The following is a 16,095-nucleotide window of genomic DNA, read 5'->3' as shown; positions in this document are numbered from 1 at the left end:
AATGAGATGCTGAAAGAGGAAGCAAGCACTGAAGCACAATCAGCCCACCTGGGAAAGCCCTTGGTTGATGAACAAGGAAATAAGCAGTTGTCACAGCTCAAGGAAAAGTTGGAGGAACCTAAACCACCAGAGACATGTGAAGACAACAACAAAATTCCCTTAGAAGAAGAAGTCACAAAGAGCAAGGCAATATTAAAAGGGACAAAGAAGAATGTACCAAGGGGGTGGAGGAACAAGAAGATCCCTACGGAAGACTTCTCTCCAGGGGATAAAGTGATCTCAGCTTACTTCCCAGATATCCCCCCTAATCTCCCCACTGTACCATCTCAGTTACCTAAGGTCTTCACTATCAACATAGTTCTCTCCTTGGAACATATAGAGATCATTGATACAACCAATGGATATAAGTCCACAGCAAGAGGGGAGGACTTTAAGCATTACCAACCACCCTGATGAGGGAGAAACGTCAAGCTAGTGACGCTAAAGAAGCGCTTCATGGGAGGCAACCCATGTTTTATATGCTTTTAGAAAATAGTGAATAAGTAAATATTCATGAATTCCAACCCAGACTTGACAAACACCTGGTGAAATCCGTAATAGGCAGTATATAGTGAAGAACAAGTTTGGTGTTCAAAGCATGCCAAGAAAGCATGAATGCAATTGAGAGCATGCTAGTTTTGGAGCTTTGAACAGAACTTTTCATCACAGTGCTCCAAACTAAGTTTGGTGTCACCCCATGGTGCCACCAATGTGCATATAAGGATATACAGTTAGTTAGTTAGTTGGAGTTCATGAATAAACAAAATCTTTTCTTCTTTTTATTATTCTAGCCGTAGAGTTTAAATTTTTTTTATATTAATTCTTACTTTTCTTATTTTATCTTTATAAGGAGCACAGAGAGAGCTTCAACTACAGATGATGGGGCAGCAAGAGGAGTCACTCTCAAGATGGATGACTCAACAAGGAGAGTGGCAAAAGCAAATGATGGATCAGCAACTGAGTCAAGGACAACAATGGAGTGAAACATTTCACTGGATGGAGCAAAGGCAAAATAAGCAACAAGAATCCATCCAGAGGCTAATCAACATCCAAGCACATCAAGGTGCACATATACATGAGATGCATCGAAGACAAATAGAACAGGCAGAACTATTGGACGAGCAAAGGGCATTCGCAGAAGGAGTTTACCTGAGCGAGACTGGGCATCATATAAATACTCAAGCCAGGCTCGGTTACTTGGTAGGACAGCTGCCTATATTGCATCCAGGAATCACAAGGTATGAAGAAATGAGGGATGAATTAGCACGAGAAGAAAGACAAAGGGTGGAAGAGAGTCATGAATCAGTGAGGAAGGCACTTCAGGATTGGAAGCAAGCAAGATTGGCACGGATGTGAGGGAATGCAAGAGGACACAAAGAAGACAAACAAGGAGGAAAGCATGGGCATCCACAAGAGTAAAAGGTGGTGGAGTTCCTTCTTTGGTCCATCTTTCTCTATGCTTTAAATAAGGAAGATCTTGTATGAAATAGAACTTGCTTCCATGTTAGTTTGAATTATTTTTATTTTGTCTTCTAAGTTTTTGGTTGAAGAGGTCTATGTTTGCTAATCTTTATGTCACTACATCCGTACTTTGCTTACTTGTATGCTTGTCCCTTTGAATCAAATGAAAAAGAGAATGAGTGTTTCAAAAGACCAGAGAGGAGTTCATACTATGGAGTAAGTTCATGAGTTTATGGTATAGTCATAAGTTAGCTAAGTTGGTTCAACCATAAGGTGGGAAGACAACTATCTGTCATGAATACTAGGCTTGAGACACACCCCATGAGACTAGCTAAATAAGAAGATCCTAATAAGAAAAAGGGAAAGAACAATAAAGGTTGAAAAATAAAAGAAAAAGAGTAAGCAATAAGGCTAGGCACCAATGGTTTTAATCTTAAGGCATGTGTCTATGGTGCTCCTGTGTGAGGGATCTACTTGGATGAATAAGCTCTTAGGGGTGCCTTATCACTTGGTAACTTGGGTTAACTAACTCGGGATTATCAGCTGAAAGTCCACTATCAAGAGTAACCTTCACCACAGAGCATTTAGTAACCCAAAGAGGTGCTGGACACTAAGGTCTCAAGAAAAGAAAATAAATAAACTATATGCCTGTGGTGTGTATGTATGGGGGAAAGAGACTTGAGGGAGTAAGTCCTTAGGGGTGTCTTAACACCTAGCACCTTGAACCAACTGGTTCGGGAGTGTTGGCTGAAACCTTATCTTAAAGAGTCGCCCCCTTACAGAGCACTTAGCCTAAGAACACAAATAAGCCCTGAAATAACAATAAAAGGATCAATGAATAAAAGTCTCATGGGATGCAATCACAGTGAGTATTCTAGGACATGATAAAGGTCTGAAAGCCAGGAATGAATCTAAGTTGCTATGCATGAAACCACCATAAAACCAGGGGCATGACCTCCACAAGAATGACTCATTTCTCTTGGCATTCCATTCATCATTCTCTTGTTCCAGTACTTGCTTAGGGACAAGCAAGCTTTAAGTTTGGTATTGTGATGCCAGGACATTTTGGCCAGTTTCACTGACCTTTTCTTAACTGTTTTTAGGGTAGTTTCATGCATTTCCTTAGAAAATAAGCTAGTTTTGGGTAAATATTCAATTACATCTTGATTCAAGCATACATTGTGCACTTTACATGATTTCATGAGGATTTTGCATGAATTTTATGACAAATTTGATGTTGCATTTCCCATGACTTGGACCAGAACTTTGATGCACTTGATTACTTGATTTCAGGACAAAGGAAGCAAAGAAGAACCACATTAGTGGCTACGTTAGTTACACTAACGTGGGCACTAACGTGGAATGGGAGTAACTTGCAAAGTTAATGAGAAAAGTAATCGCTAATAACGCTCTCGAAGCCATCATTGCCCACGTTAAGAGTCACGTTAACTAAGTTAACGTGAACTCTAACGTGGAAGAAAGGAAAGGGAGCCAACGTTAGTGACACTTAACATTATCACTAACGTTGGACCAAGCTCATAAGTGGCCACGTTAAGAGCCACGTTAACTTAGTTAACGTGGCCTCTAACGTTAAGAAGTAAAGGGGAAGCCAACGTTAGTGACATTCAACTTTGTCACTAGCGTTGGCCAAGTCACAATAAGCCACGTTAACTCCCATGTTAACCTAGTTAACGTGGAAGCTAACGTGAAGAAAGTGGGTGGTCGACAACGTTAGTGACACCAAACATTGTCACTAACGTTGGGATTAACCCACACAAGCCCCAATAAGCCACGTTAACTCCCAAATTAATCTAGTTAACGTGGAAGCTAACGTGAAGAAGGAAGGTGATCGCCAACGTTAGTGACACCTAACATTGTCAATAACATTGGAAGGAGCCCACACAAGCCACAATGAGCCACATTAACTCCCACGTTAACTTAGTTAACGTGGAAGCTAACGTGAGGAGGAGAGATGATAAGCCAACGTTAGTGACATTCACCTTTGTCACTAACGTTGGAGATGGCTAGCACAGCCACGTTAGAGGCCATGTTAACCTAGTTAACGTGGACTCTAACGTGGGAGCTAAGGGCACATTGGAACGTTAGTGACAAAGGTAAGTGTCACTAACGTTCTCGAAGGTTGGCAAGCCTACATTAAAAGAGCCACGTTAACTAAGTTAACGTGGACTCTAACGTAAGGAAGGGGGAGACTTCTCAACGTTACTGGGAAAGGTGAGTCCCAATAACGTGTACGAAGGACATAGAGGCAACGTTAGTGGCAACGTTTGTGCCACTAACGTTGAAGTTAACATGGCTCTTACTTTGGTGAGGAACGTTAGTGAAAAAGATAATTGTCACTAACGTTCTCGAACCCATATTTTCACTGAACGTTAACACCACTAACGTCCTGAGCTAAAGTCTCTGCCCACTTCACACTTTCTCTCTGCAAGTAAAGCCAAGCCCAATGAAGAAGATAACTGCTTCAAACTCAAGATCTAAAGGCCCATACCCAAGACTTGAAGAGCCAACTAGAAGATCAGAAGAGTAGTATATATAGGAGTAGCTTTGAATTGAAAAAGAGGGAGTTGGAAATTATAGGGAGCCTCTTGGCATAGAACTACTCTCTGTATTTTACTTTCTCTGCACTTCTAGTTTCATCATGTATTCTCCATCTTTGTTTTTATTTTCCAGAGCTATGAACAACTAAACCCCTTTCATTGGGTTAAGGAGCTCTGTTGTAATTTGATGGATCAATACTAGTTCTCATTATTCTTCTTCTATCTTTTCTCTTGATTTTACTTGAAAGCTTTTGATCTTCATCCAATTGGGTAGTTATCTTGGAAAAGAAGCTATTCAAACTTGGATCTCTTCTGAACCTTGAAAGAGGAATGAAGAGATCATGCTAGAAATGCTTTCTCATGCTGGACCAAATTGGGTTTGGATGGATATGTGACTATAATCCTCTCAACACTTGATTTGTGAAATGCATGTGGTATAATCAGTGACCATACTTCATCTCTTCTCATGAGCAATTGATGAAGGAATTGGCTATTGATCAAGATTTGAGAGATTGAATTACAAGGAATTGTAATTCGATCACTTAAGATTGCCAAGGAGATCAATGAGTGCATTGATTGAGGAAGAGATGAAAAATGAAATTGATCCGGAGAATGCAACATCTCCTGAGCCCAATAAACTCCCCATTTCTGATCTTACCCATTCTCTTTATTTTCTGTCACTTTTATGAGCAATTACCCCATTCCCATTTAAGATTCTGCAATTTACTTTCCGTCATCTACATTCATCTCTTTATTTCTAACATTTACTTTTCTGTTATTTACTTTCCCGCCATTTAATTTTCTACAATTCTCAACTCAAATTCTGATTCGCTCAACTAGAACATTCCTCTAATTAAAGTTGCTTGATCAATCAATCCCTGTGGGATTCGACCTCACTCTATTGTGAGTTTTTACTTGACGACAAATTCGGTACACTTGCCGAAGGAAATTTGTTATGAGACAAGTTTTCCGTGCATCACCTTCCTCCAACTTAAATGCCAACGCTACAAGTGGCCCATCAGGACTTTCAGTCAACTCAACCTGAAAGTGCATAGATAACTTAACCTGAAAGAACTTATTATATAAATATTGCTCTCATAAATTTCACTACCAGAAATAAAATCTCTCACACAGGGTTGAAGTATTGATAATTAAAGTTTATAAATGAAATAATTATGAAAATACTTGAGAACGTGCACAGAAACATACTTGAACATTGGAATTGAAAAGAGTTGCAATGGGATAGTTCCAGTGAGACGATTTGATTAAAGATCCCTATCCAAGATGGCCACATACATAAGTTGTTTCATGCATGCATATAAGGATAGAAGAAGTGGCTAAAAAGGTAAATTGAAGTGTAGTCTTACAAATGTTTGAGAGTGGAAAGTTGAGCCCATGAAGCTGGTACAGAGCCAATGAAGTTATTGCCAGCAAGATTCAGATATTGCAGGGTTGTCAAGTTGGAAACGTAATCAGGCAAGGGGCCTGAAAGTTTGTTGTTCTGCAATTCCCTACAACATCAAAAGGGTTAATTTACTTAAGATAAATGTTATCTGATTAGGTGGAAGAAGACAAGTTACAAGGTAACCAAATATTTCAATTTGAGAATTGAGGGAGAAAGTGTTCCAGAGAATCTAATTGAATCCAGGGCCTGCACATTTATTATAAGTGAAATATCTCTTATCCCAAACCTTAAGAAATTGAAAAACAAGGTGAATAATAAAATGAATGGACTTACAAAGATACAACATGTCTGAATCTCTAAATAATCTATATAAAAAGTAAGAAAGAAGTTACTTCCCAGAACTGCTCACAGAAAGAACAGAGTATGAATCATGTGGAACAAGTGTACTAATGTGCTTCTTCCCCTGCTTTACAGGAAATGGTTAAAAAAAAATCTCCCTTTGATCTTCCAGTTTCTGACAATGAGCTATTATTTCCAAGAGATAGATTTACTGAGTTGTTTAACTGGAAATTCGATAGCTTTAGTTCTCTTTCAACTACAATATCTCCAACACTGTTGGCGAGCTGGTCGACTGCCTTCTCTGAGGCTGAAGCTTATGCCGACTCCTTCAATGAAGCAGCCACCTTGCCTCCTCTCTTAGCCGCTGCCGCTGCCTTCTTTTACGCATCAACAAATCGAATCCACTGAATAATCAACAGCCCATAACGCAGAAACAAAAAAAAGCTAGAAAAATTAAAAAATGAAAATCATTATATGGAAACCTTGGATCTAAAATTCGAGAAGATAAGAATAGATATAGGTTGGTGTGTTATGTAATCGAAGGGAGTGTGAGAGAGTGGAGGAGGAGAAGAACCCGAGCTGGTGCTTAGGGTTCGAAGGTGGCAATGGAATGGACTAACACGGTGGCGACAACACAGCTTGAAGAAGAGAGAAGAGATGGAGGCTTAGGGCTTTCTGGGTCTGGGACACGAGGAGGAGATGAGGAAGATGAACACGACGGTAGCTAAGCTCGACGGAAGCGTTGGAGGCGTGATGAAGCTCTGGTATTAAGGTTGGAGGCGCGATGAAGAAGCTCTGGGTTAGGGTTGGAGGTATGCGATGAAGAAGCTCTGGATGAAGTAGTGTATGTATTTGATGAAAAACGTTAAGTGCGGGTATGTGTTTAGGTTTACCTAGTGAAGTGCTTTTGCTTTCCAAAGTTATATACCCTTTTGGCACGCTTTAAAAATGTTACGGTACCCTAATTCTATTGGCACGCTTTGAAAAGCGTTCCTGTTGCTCTCTATGGCTACGCTTTTAAAGCGTCGCATAAAAAAAACGTGGCCAAATTTTCAATCAGTGGCTACCCACGTAAAAGCGTGCCGATTTCTCTCTATCGCCACGCTTTTCAAGAGTGGCAGTAAAAAAGCGTGGCCAAATTTCAAATAAGTGGGCACCTTCGTAAAAGCGTGCCGAGTTCCCTCTATGGCCACGCTTTGCAAGCGTGGCAAAAAAAAGCGTGGTCAAATCACAAATTAGTGGCCACCCTTGCAAAAGCGTGGCCATAGACCACTTTTGGGCACGCTTTAAAAGCGTGGCAAGAAAAAAGTGTGCCGACAGGCCTTTTTACTTGTAGTGAGACCATCAATGGCAATGAATAAGCGCTCTGACATATTGGAAAAATAATTATATGACATCATTTCAGGGGGGAATTACACAACCAACATCTTCAAATGACGAGGCATATAAGTCAATATGTGAAACTTTCTTCCTTCTTATTTTATCCCAAAAAGAACCAAAATGGGAAAGGGGGAGCAGTGATGTTTGAAGAGTTAAATAATAACCTTTGTATTGATGTAGGATTTTATGTCGGTAAATAATTTCACAAAAATAATTGTTACGTTGCAATTATAGTTCTAAACCAACAACGAATCCTCAAATCAAATTTAATATGGTTGTCACAAGTTCAACCCCAATAAAATAACCGAGAGTATTAATCCCGGGTCGTTCTCCCTAAGAATTGCAATGAAGTGCTCAATTATTGGCTATGAAAGTATATTTTGGGGTTTTTCAAATAAGGAACAAGAAATGTAAATTGCAAAAGAGATAAACTAACACTAAGAAAACTCTTGGCAAGAAATGAGAACTAGAAGTCCTATCTTTATTATCATCATCAATTGTGCATTGCTCCCACTTAGTTAACCTCTAAATATGAAGGAAAGTCAAGTGGATAGAATTGGCTCTTGTCCACAAGTCCTAGTCAAATCATAGTGAAAGACTAGCTTTAGTGGCATTCAAGTCAACTAGCAACTTCTAATTATCAATTAGCAAGAGACTTTGACAATTCAAGAGTCTCCAATTACTCAAACCAAGCCAAGAGAAGAAAAATCTAACTCATGACTAGAAGAAACATTTCATCAAACACATAGAAGACAACCAAAGTAAACATCATAAATTGCAAGAATTAAAGGAGGCTATAACTAATTGAAGTAAGGAATCAATAATAGAAATCAAGGCAAACATTAAAAGACATGAAAATAATAAATTGCATTAAAGGAAATAGAGATCAACAAAAGTGTTCATAAACTAAAATTGATAAAATAAAGGAATTAACAAGAGAAGTAAAATGAAATAAAGTGCTAGAACAATAAAAATGTAAAGGAAAACTAAATTGAAGGAAGATTGAAATCTAGATCTAAGAAGAAATGGAGATGAGAACCCTAAAATCTAGAGAGAGGAGAGAGCCTCTCTCTAGAACTCTACATCTAAAATATCCTCAAAACTAAAAATAACACTACTTGGTTCATTCCCCTTCGATCCTTGGGTTCAATAGCATCAGAAATGAGTTGGATTGGGCCCAAAATGAGCTAGAAATCGCTGCCACGAGTTACTAAAAAATGGCCCACGCTGATCCAGCAACGCGCACGCATGGGCGACGCGTGCGTGTCACCTAAACGCCTGGAAACTATGGTAAATTTTATATCAGTTTGAAGCCCCGGATGTTAGATTTCCAATGCAACTAAAACCGCCTCATTTGGACCTCTGTAGCTCAAGTTATGATCGATTACGTACGAAGAGGTCAGGATTGACAACTTAGCAATTCCTTCATTTCTTCGTGAGTTCTCCATTTTCACATGCTTTTTCTTTATTCCCTCAATCCAATCTTTGCCTACTAAATCTAAAATCACTTAACAAACATATCAAAGCATTGAATGGAATTAAGGTGAATTAAATTTATCTATTTTAAGGCCTGAAAAACATGTTTTCACTTTTAAGCACAATTAAAGGAGAATTTACAAAACCATGCTATTTTAGTGAATAAATATGGGAAAAGTTGATAAAATCCTCTAAATTCAACGCAAGATAAACCTTAAAAATGGGGTTTATCAACTCCCTACACTTAAAAATAGCATGTCCTCATGCTAAACTAAGAAGGATAAGAAAAGGGGTATGAACATTTATTCAATGCAAATAACATAAATGCATCTATCTATATGAATGCAACTAAATGCAAAGTGATTCTACCTACTTGATTAAAAGTAAATCAATCTCCAAGAACATATATGATCAAGTAGGGCTAACATAGTATGATGATTCATGAATCCTACCAATTCAAATATCAAAATGAAGTTCAAGTAGACTTGCAGGAAGAAAGCTCATGAAAACTGAGAATAAGGAATTGAGCATTGAACCCTCACCGGAAGTGTATCTGCTCTAGTCACTTAAGTGTATAGGGTTGATTCACTCAATTATCTTCTAATCATGCTTTCTAAGATTTGTCTTTCATTTAATAATAAACAATTATTTCATGCATGAATACAAATATCATGAGGACTTATCTTTAGGTTGTAATGGGGCTAGGGTCAAGGTAGGATTGTATATGGTAAAGTGGACTTGAAGTTTGAATCTTTGATTAACTTAAACTTTCCTACCTAACCTATATAACAACCTATACAATTCAAAGCTAACCTAACTATCCATTCTTCACTTTTTTCACACACTCATGCATTTCTCTTTTCAATTCACATCCCATATGCATTGATATTATTGAACTTTACCTTGGGGCATTTTGTCCCCTTTTTATTGCATTTTTTTCTTTCTTTTTTTATATTTTTTTTCTTTTTCTATATTTTTCTTCCTTTTATTTTTCTTTTGTTTTTTTTTCTCTTTTTTTTTGATGAATCATATACAAAGGTACCAATGTATATGTTTTAAACATTTAATGCATGAGTATGTACCCAATTCCCAAAATTTTGACAAGAATATAAAACACCCTTTTATCCCAACCAATGTTCCCAATTCTCCCAAAATTGATGATAAATACTCTCACTAGTCTAAGCTAATCAAAGATCAAATAAGGGACATTTATTATTTTTCGCATAAGGCTTGTAATGTGCTAAAATTAAGAACAAGTGGGTTTAGCATAGGCTCAAAATTGGCTAACAATGAAAGATAAAAGGTAAGACAATTTGGGTAAGTGAGCTAATTGAAACAATGGCCTCAATCATATAAGTGCATTCATACACAAAATAATGGACATAAAGAATCAAACAAATCAAAGATTACAATCATAGGAAGAGAATAATGCAAACAAGAATGAAAATAAGTGGTTATATGATGTAACCACGCAATTAGGCTCAAAACTCACTGGCTTGTGTGTTCTTAGATCAAAAACCATGTTCCAAAATACATTCTTCAAGCAAGTTCAACAAAATTTTTTTTCAAAATTGGTAGGGTGCCCTAAAATAGTTTTCTTGGAAAAGAAATCATCACCCTAACTATTCCGAGGGTTACCTGAAACTGAAGGTCGATCTCGGATGAGATCTGTTGTGGTGGCCGGAGCTGTCGTGTCCGACTTGTTGACTTTTGCAGTGCTGCTGATCTTGGTTCACCGGAGGGTGGTGGTACCTACAAGAGACTCCGATACTTAAGTTAGCATAGGCTTTGAGTAGGTATTTTGTGTAGAATCAGAGTATGAGTTATACCTAGGTGCTCCAATGTATTTATAGTGGTGTGGCCTGACCTTTCTAGATAAGATAAGTTAGTTATCTTATCTTATCTTTGAATGAAGTCATCTTATCTTTTAGGCCAACCGTCTTTGGAGTGGGCTGTGTCCCTCTGTCTGGGCCTACTTGGGCCTTTATAGTGATTTGGCCGAGCTCTTTAAGGGAGAGGTCGGTGGCCATCCAACCTGAAGAGGTCGGTCGTTCCTATCTGAAGTCAGCTCGGGTCGCATAGCTCGACCCGTGGTATGAACAGTGCCCCTGCTTGGGTTCGATCTTACCCTTAAGGTCGTGTCTTTAAACTTTGACCCTTTGAGGAAGTTGAGCTCGAGCATTTTGCCTTTTAGTTGATCTCTGTATAACTCCTGCTGAACTCATTGAATGCGAAGCGTTTTTCTTTTTTCCTTTTTAATTGCGGCGCGCGCTGCGCTTTCTTGGGAACACGCGAGGTTTAAATGCTCAATAATTTTCCTTCGCCGTTTTCCTTTTTTCCCTCTTTCATTTCTCATTTTGAATTTCAAAGAATCACTTTACAGCTTCTTCTCTCCTTTCTCTTCGTCTCTTCGCTCGTTGTGGTGCTTCGTTCTCTCGTTTTCATGCCCCCTATTTTCTTTTGCCTGAAAGCGATTGTTTGGCGTGTCGTCCTCTCGTCTTTAAGCAGTTGTCGTCTTCTTCTCCACAGGTTGGTTTTTCTTCCTTTCACTTTTCAACAATCGTTCTTTCTGCATGCCTTCACTTGTCGCGTATTTCTCAAAGTTTTAATTTTTGCTTGAGTTTTGTTTTGAAAAGTTTGAGTCTTTCTTCGAAAGATTGCATCTTTGTGCCTGATTATCGCTGTGATGTGCGCCTTTTTGTATTTCTAGTAGTTTTTGCTTTCTTAGGGCTTTTTGGCTTTGCTGCTGTTCCTGCCTCTCTTCATACAGAGCTTTTGTTTGAATTGTTTGGTAGAGAAAGGTTGTAGCTTTGATGATGATTTATTGGTAGAAAAGAAAGGTTTGTAGCTTCTTAGATTTTTGCGTGGTCTGTTTGATGATGATGGCTTTTTGCTTGTTTGTTGCCTCCAAAGGGTGCCCCTGAACTTTGGCGTGAGTCCTGGGGTTTCCGTTTTACTGCCGTATCTGACACTTGCAGTTTACTTTTATTATCCGATTTGTTTCTTTTTTTGTCCGAGTTGTTTAGTAGTAATCCAATTTTTCTTTTTCTTTCTGTAGGGGTAGTTGGCCTATGTCTTTCCGAAAAAATATTGTCGAGATGTCTTCGAAAGTTCCTGCTAGTATGGCCGATTGGCTGGATTCGATAGTTCTTATGTGTGTGACTGTAGCTGACCCCAAGTATTGTGTACGACTTAGGAGATTTCATAGGATTTGTAGTAATAGGGATGATGAGAAGAACTATGAACTGGTGTCGCCTGACCCTGAGGAGATGGTTTGTTTTCCTTCTTTAACTTAGGGAGAACGTCCCCTTTTCTATGCGCATGACTACTTTTTTAGTCAGCTGGTGTTCCGAGGGTTACCTGAAACTGTAGGTCGATTTCAGATGAGATCTTCTGTACTTGGTCGGAGATGACATGTCCGGCTGACTGGTGGCGGCCGGAGCTGTTGTGTCCGACTTGTTGAACTGGCTGTACTTCTGATCCTTGGTCACCGGAGGGTGGGGGGGTACCTGCAAGAGACTCCGATGCTTAAGTTAGCACGGGTATTAAGTAGGTTTATTGTAGAATCAGAGTATGACTTATACCTGGGTGCTCCAGTGTATTTATAGTGGTTGTAGAGTGACCTTTCTAGATAAGATAAGCTAGTTATCTTGTCTTATCTTTATCTTTGAGTTGTGGTCAGCTTATCTTCAAGGGAATCGCCCTTATCTCTATAGGCTTGGACTGCCTTTGGATTTGGGTCGTGTTCCTCTATTTGGGCCCTTTACTGGGATTTTCTGTCAATTTGACCGACTTCTTTTGAGAAGAGGTCAGATAGCCTGACCTGAAGAGGTCGGTCGCTTTATTGCTGATCATCCCGGATCGGATAGCTCGAACTAGGGTGTGAACAGTGCCCTTGCTCGAGCTCGGTCTTCTGCTTTGAGGTCGAGTCCTTGACTTTGATCTTTCTCTAGTGAAGCTGAACTCGAGCATTTTGTCGATTCCTTTCTTTGTAGAACCTCTTTTGAATGTGGAACGCCTTCCTCTAAAAGTGCGCACTTTTATATCAGCGCTTTGTTCTTGGGAACGTGCGAGGGTTTAATACCTTCATTAATTGGTATTAATTGCTCCGTTTCCCTTGGCTTTATTTTGAATTTTTGCAATTGAAAAACGGTTTCTCTTCTTTGTCTTTCTTCGTAACTTCTCCCTTTACTTTCTCACTTTTGTTTTCGCCTGCATTTTGCTTTTCTCGCATTGCAGCATCATTTAGCGATTCTGGGTGATTCCATTTTTTCCTCTTCAATCTCCTTCGAAGCTTCTTTCTTCGTTCAGGTTGATTTTTCTTCCTTTCTCTTTTCCACGTCATTTTCTTGTATGAAATTGAGAAAGTTTTGATTTTGGAGAAAGTTTGGATCTTTCTGCTTTTGCCGCACCTGATTGCTGTTGTAATGTGTGTTCTGGGAGTTTATTCGTCTTTTGCATGATCCTTTTCGCCTTTCCTGTTGTTTGATGCTTTTAGGGCTTTTGCATGTTATCACCGTTTCTATTTGTGCCTTTGATGATGATTTTGTTTGATTCTGAAAAAAGGTTGTGCCTTTGACGATTTCCGCTTGGCGTGTTTGATGTTGTCGATGCTTTTTGCTGATAGACTGTAAAAAGATAGTGGCTTTGATGACTTTTTGTGTTTTGACTTTCTGAAATGTTTGTGATTTGAATTTTCTTGTTTGAGAGATGTCGGGACGTAAGCTGTAGATTTTTCCTGAATCCTTGCTTTGTTACTGCCTCCAAAGGTGCCCCAGGGCTTTGGTTTGAGTCTTGGGGTTTTCCTTTTCTGTTTGTTCTTCTGTATCATATTAGTCGAGTTGTTTTGTCCCTCTTCCGAGATGTTTTTTAGTAATCCAACCTTCTTTTCTTATTGTAGGATTAGTTGGCCTCATGTCTTCTCGTCATAACATTGTAGAGATGTCTTCTAAAGTTCCCGAGGGGATGTCCGATTGGCTGGACTCCCTTGTCTTAATGTGTGTCTCTGTTGTGGATGCTGAGTTTTGTGTAGAGCTGAGGAAACGTCATAGGGTTTGTGGTGGTGGTGCCCGAGAGAGAGATTATGAGCTTGTGGCGCCTGACTCTGACGAGAGGGTTTGCTTTCCTACTTCTGTCGAGGGGGAGCGTCCCTTTTTCTACGCATATGAATATTTCTTCAGCCAGTTGGACATTACCTTTCCTTTTATTGCTTTCGAGATCGACTTGTTGTGGTCGTGTAATATTTCCCCATCCCAGCTTCATCCGAATTCCTGGGGTTTTATCAAGATTTTTTAGCTGCTTTGCCAAGAGTTAGGCATAACACCTTCTCAGACTCTTTTCCTCTATCTTTTTGTTTCTGCCAAGCCCGGAGGGTCTTCCAAAAAGAAAGCTTCCTGGGTTTCTTTCAGGTCGGCCCAGGGGCATAAAGTTTTTGCCATGTACGATGAGTCTTTTAAAGATTTTAAGAATTATTTCTTCCGAGTCCGTGCTGTTGAGGGGGCCCGCCCCTTTTTTCTTGATGAAAATGATGAGCCTGCCTTTCCTCTAGAATGGCAAAAGAATGTGAGAGTGTCTCGCTATACATGGGAGATGCTTGACGAGGTTGAGTGAGATTTTGTAATTGTTCTTGAAGATTTATGGGGGGAACCACCCCATCTTGATACGAAAATATTTTTGAGTGATCTATCTTTGATTCGAACTGCTTTGGGTACTGTCTGACTTGTTTCTATACTTGCTTTTTAGTTTTGCTTCTTCTTTTTGTGATTGTAACCCATTGCTGTGGTCGATTTTGTATTTTCAGAGATGTCGAAAAACAACGATTTCATGAAGGCCTACAAGAAAGCAAAGAAGGCTGCAGCTGCTCAAAATATCTCGGCCAAGGTGGCAAGAGAGGGATCTTCTCAAGTTCCGGTGAAGCCGCCCGTGCCGAGTTCTCCTGGCCCGAGGAGGGTAATTCCCACTCCTAGGGTTCGCCTGGTCGAGCCTCCGCAGTCTTCTGCTACTACTTCTGGTGCTCCTCCCAACAAAAAATAAAAAACAATTGAGCCTTTCAACCTTGATGCCCCTAATTTTGACGCGGTCAAGTTCGTAGATCAGCAGATCAGTCCATATGGTGTCCTCCCTATGGATGATGTATCACTCCTTCGTCATTTGGACTTTATAACTCGAAGTAGTGTAAAAATGGCACATATGGGAGCTGTCTTGTACCGAACGGCTCAAAATCTTCCTCTCCATACCACCAAAGCCTTCATGGAGGAGGCAAAACAGGAATTCGACCAGATGAAGGGCTTGAAAGAGGAGCTTGAGGTGAAAGTAGCCAAACTGGAGAAGGATCTGGAGAACGAAAAGGCTAGCTCTCTTGCCCTGGCGGCTTCTGTGAGATTGGCTGAGGACACTGCGTTGAGGCATAAAGATAGTTATGTCACATCTTATCGGGAGGTGATACGTCTGAGGGAGGAGTTGGAGTCTGCCCGAGTTGACTATTCCGAGCTCCAAGGTCACCTTGTCGGCAGTGTAAACGCTGCTTATGATAATTTGAAGGAGCAGGTTCAAGTTCTCGCTCCTGAGGTTGATCTTACTCTTTTTAGCTTGGACAACATTGTGAGGGATGGTAAGATTGTCCCCGACGACCAAGATGATGATGATGTCGAACCTCCCTCTGCGCCTGCTGCTAAAGTGTCGACCTCTATAGTTCCTCCTACTGGGATTGCTCGTCCAGAATTAGATTCTGATTGTCAAATTCTGAATAGGGACGACGGTACGGTGGATGCAGTACCTCTCCAAGCTCGCCCTCCTTCACCCCAGACTGATGCTACCGAGAAGGCTCCCGATCTTAACTGATTTTTCTTGGATGTTTGTGTAGATAGCCCGACTTGTGGGCTTTTAAACTCTTTATTCTGTAATTTGAATATTTTGCTGACTGTTGATACTCCTTCTGGTTGCTTGTTTAGCAACTTTTCATTTTGAAAAAACAACAAGTAGCTTTCAAGCTTTGGGCCTGGTCCTGAAGCTTGTTTATAATTCTGTATTTTATATCATGCTTGTTTGCACTTGTCTTGGCACCTTTCTGGTTTTTGAGAATGCTGAAGCCTTGCTGCTCGGCCTCTTTGGATTGCTTTGCACTTATTGCTTGTAGCTTGGATCCTTTGTGGATGTGTGGATCTAACTCGTATTTCGGTTTTCTGGCTCTTACTTGTATTTATTTCTGGCCATCCATAACCGATTTCTTTACGTTGGTCCTCTTTCCAGTTATTTTTGTAGTCCTCTTTTTTGGACCTTTGTCAGGTCTCTTTCAGGGACTACTTTTATAACTTGTCTGTTGTAGGAGACTGACTTCTTTGCGTCGTCCTTTTCTAAGTTATTTTTGTAATCCTCTTTTTTGGACCTTTGTCAGGTCTCTTTCAGGGATTACTTTTATAACTTCTCCGTTGTAGGAGA

General features: G+C 39.9%; 1 protein-coding gene across 1 annotated transcript; it reads left to right on the top strand.

Annotated features, from left to right (window-relative positions):
• The first annotated feature begins 14,781 nt into the window (after positions 1-14,781).
• Positions 14,782-15,498, top strand: LOC148544449 (uncharacterized). Its single transcript, XM_088498937.1, has one exon. The coding sequence runs from the start codon at positions 14,782-14,784 to the stop codon at positions 15,496-15,498; it is 717 nt and encodes a 238-aa protein (XP_088355063.1).
• The last annotated feature ends 597 nt before the right edge of the window (positions 15,499-16,095 follow it).

This window comes from Arachis ipaensis, chromosome B9, assembly GCF_059453495.1.
Source record: "Arachis ipaensis isolate K30076 ecotype BB chromosome B9, ASM5945349v1, whole genome shotgun sequence".
Taxonomy (NCBI): domain Eukaryota; kingdom Viridiplantae; phylum Streptophyta; class Magnoliopsida; order Fabales; family Fabaceae; genus Arachis; species Arachis ipaensis.
Note: the sequence above shows the minus strand (reverse complement) of the source record. Positions and strands in the feature narration are given on the sequence as shown.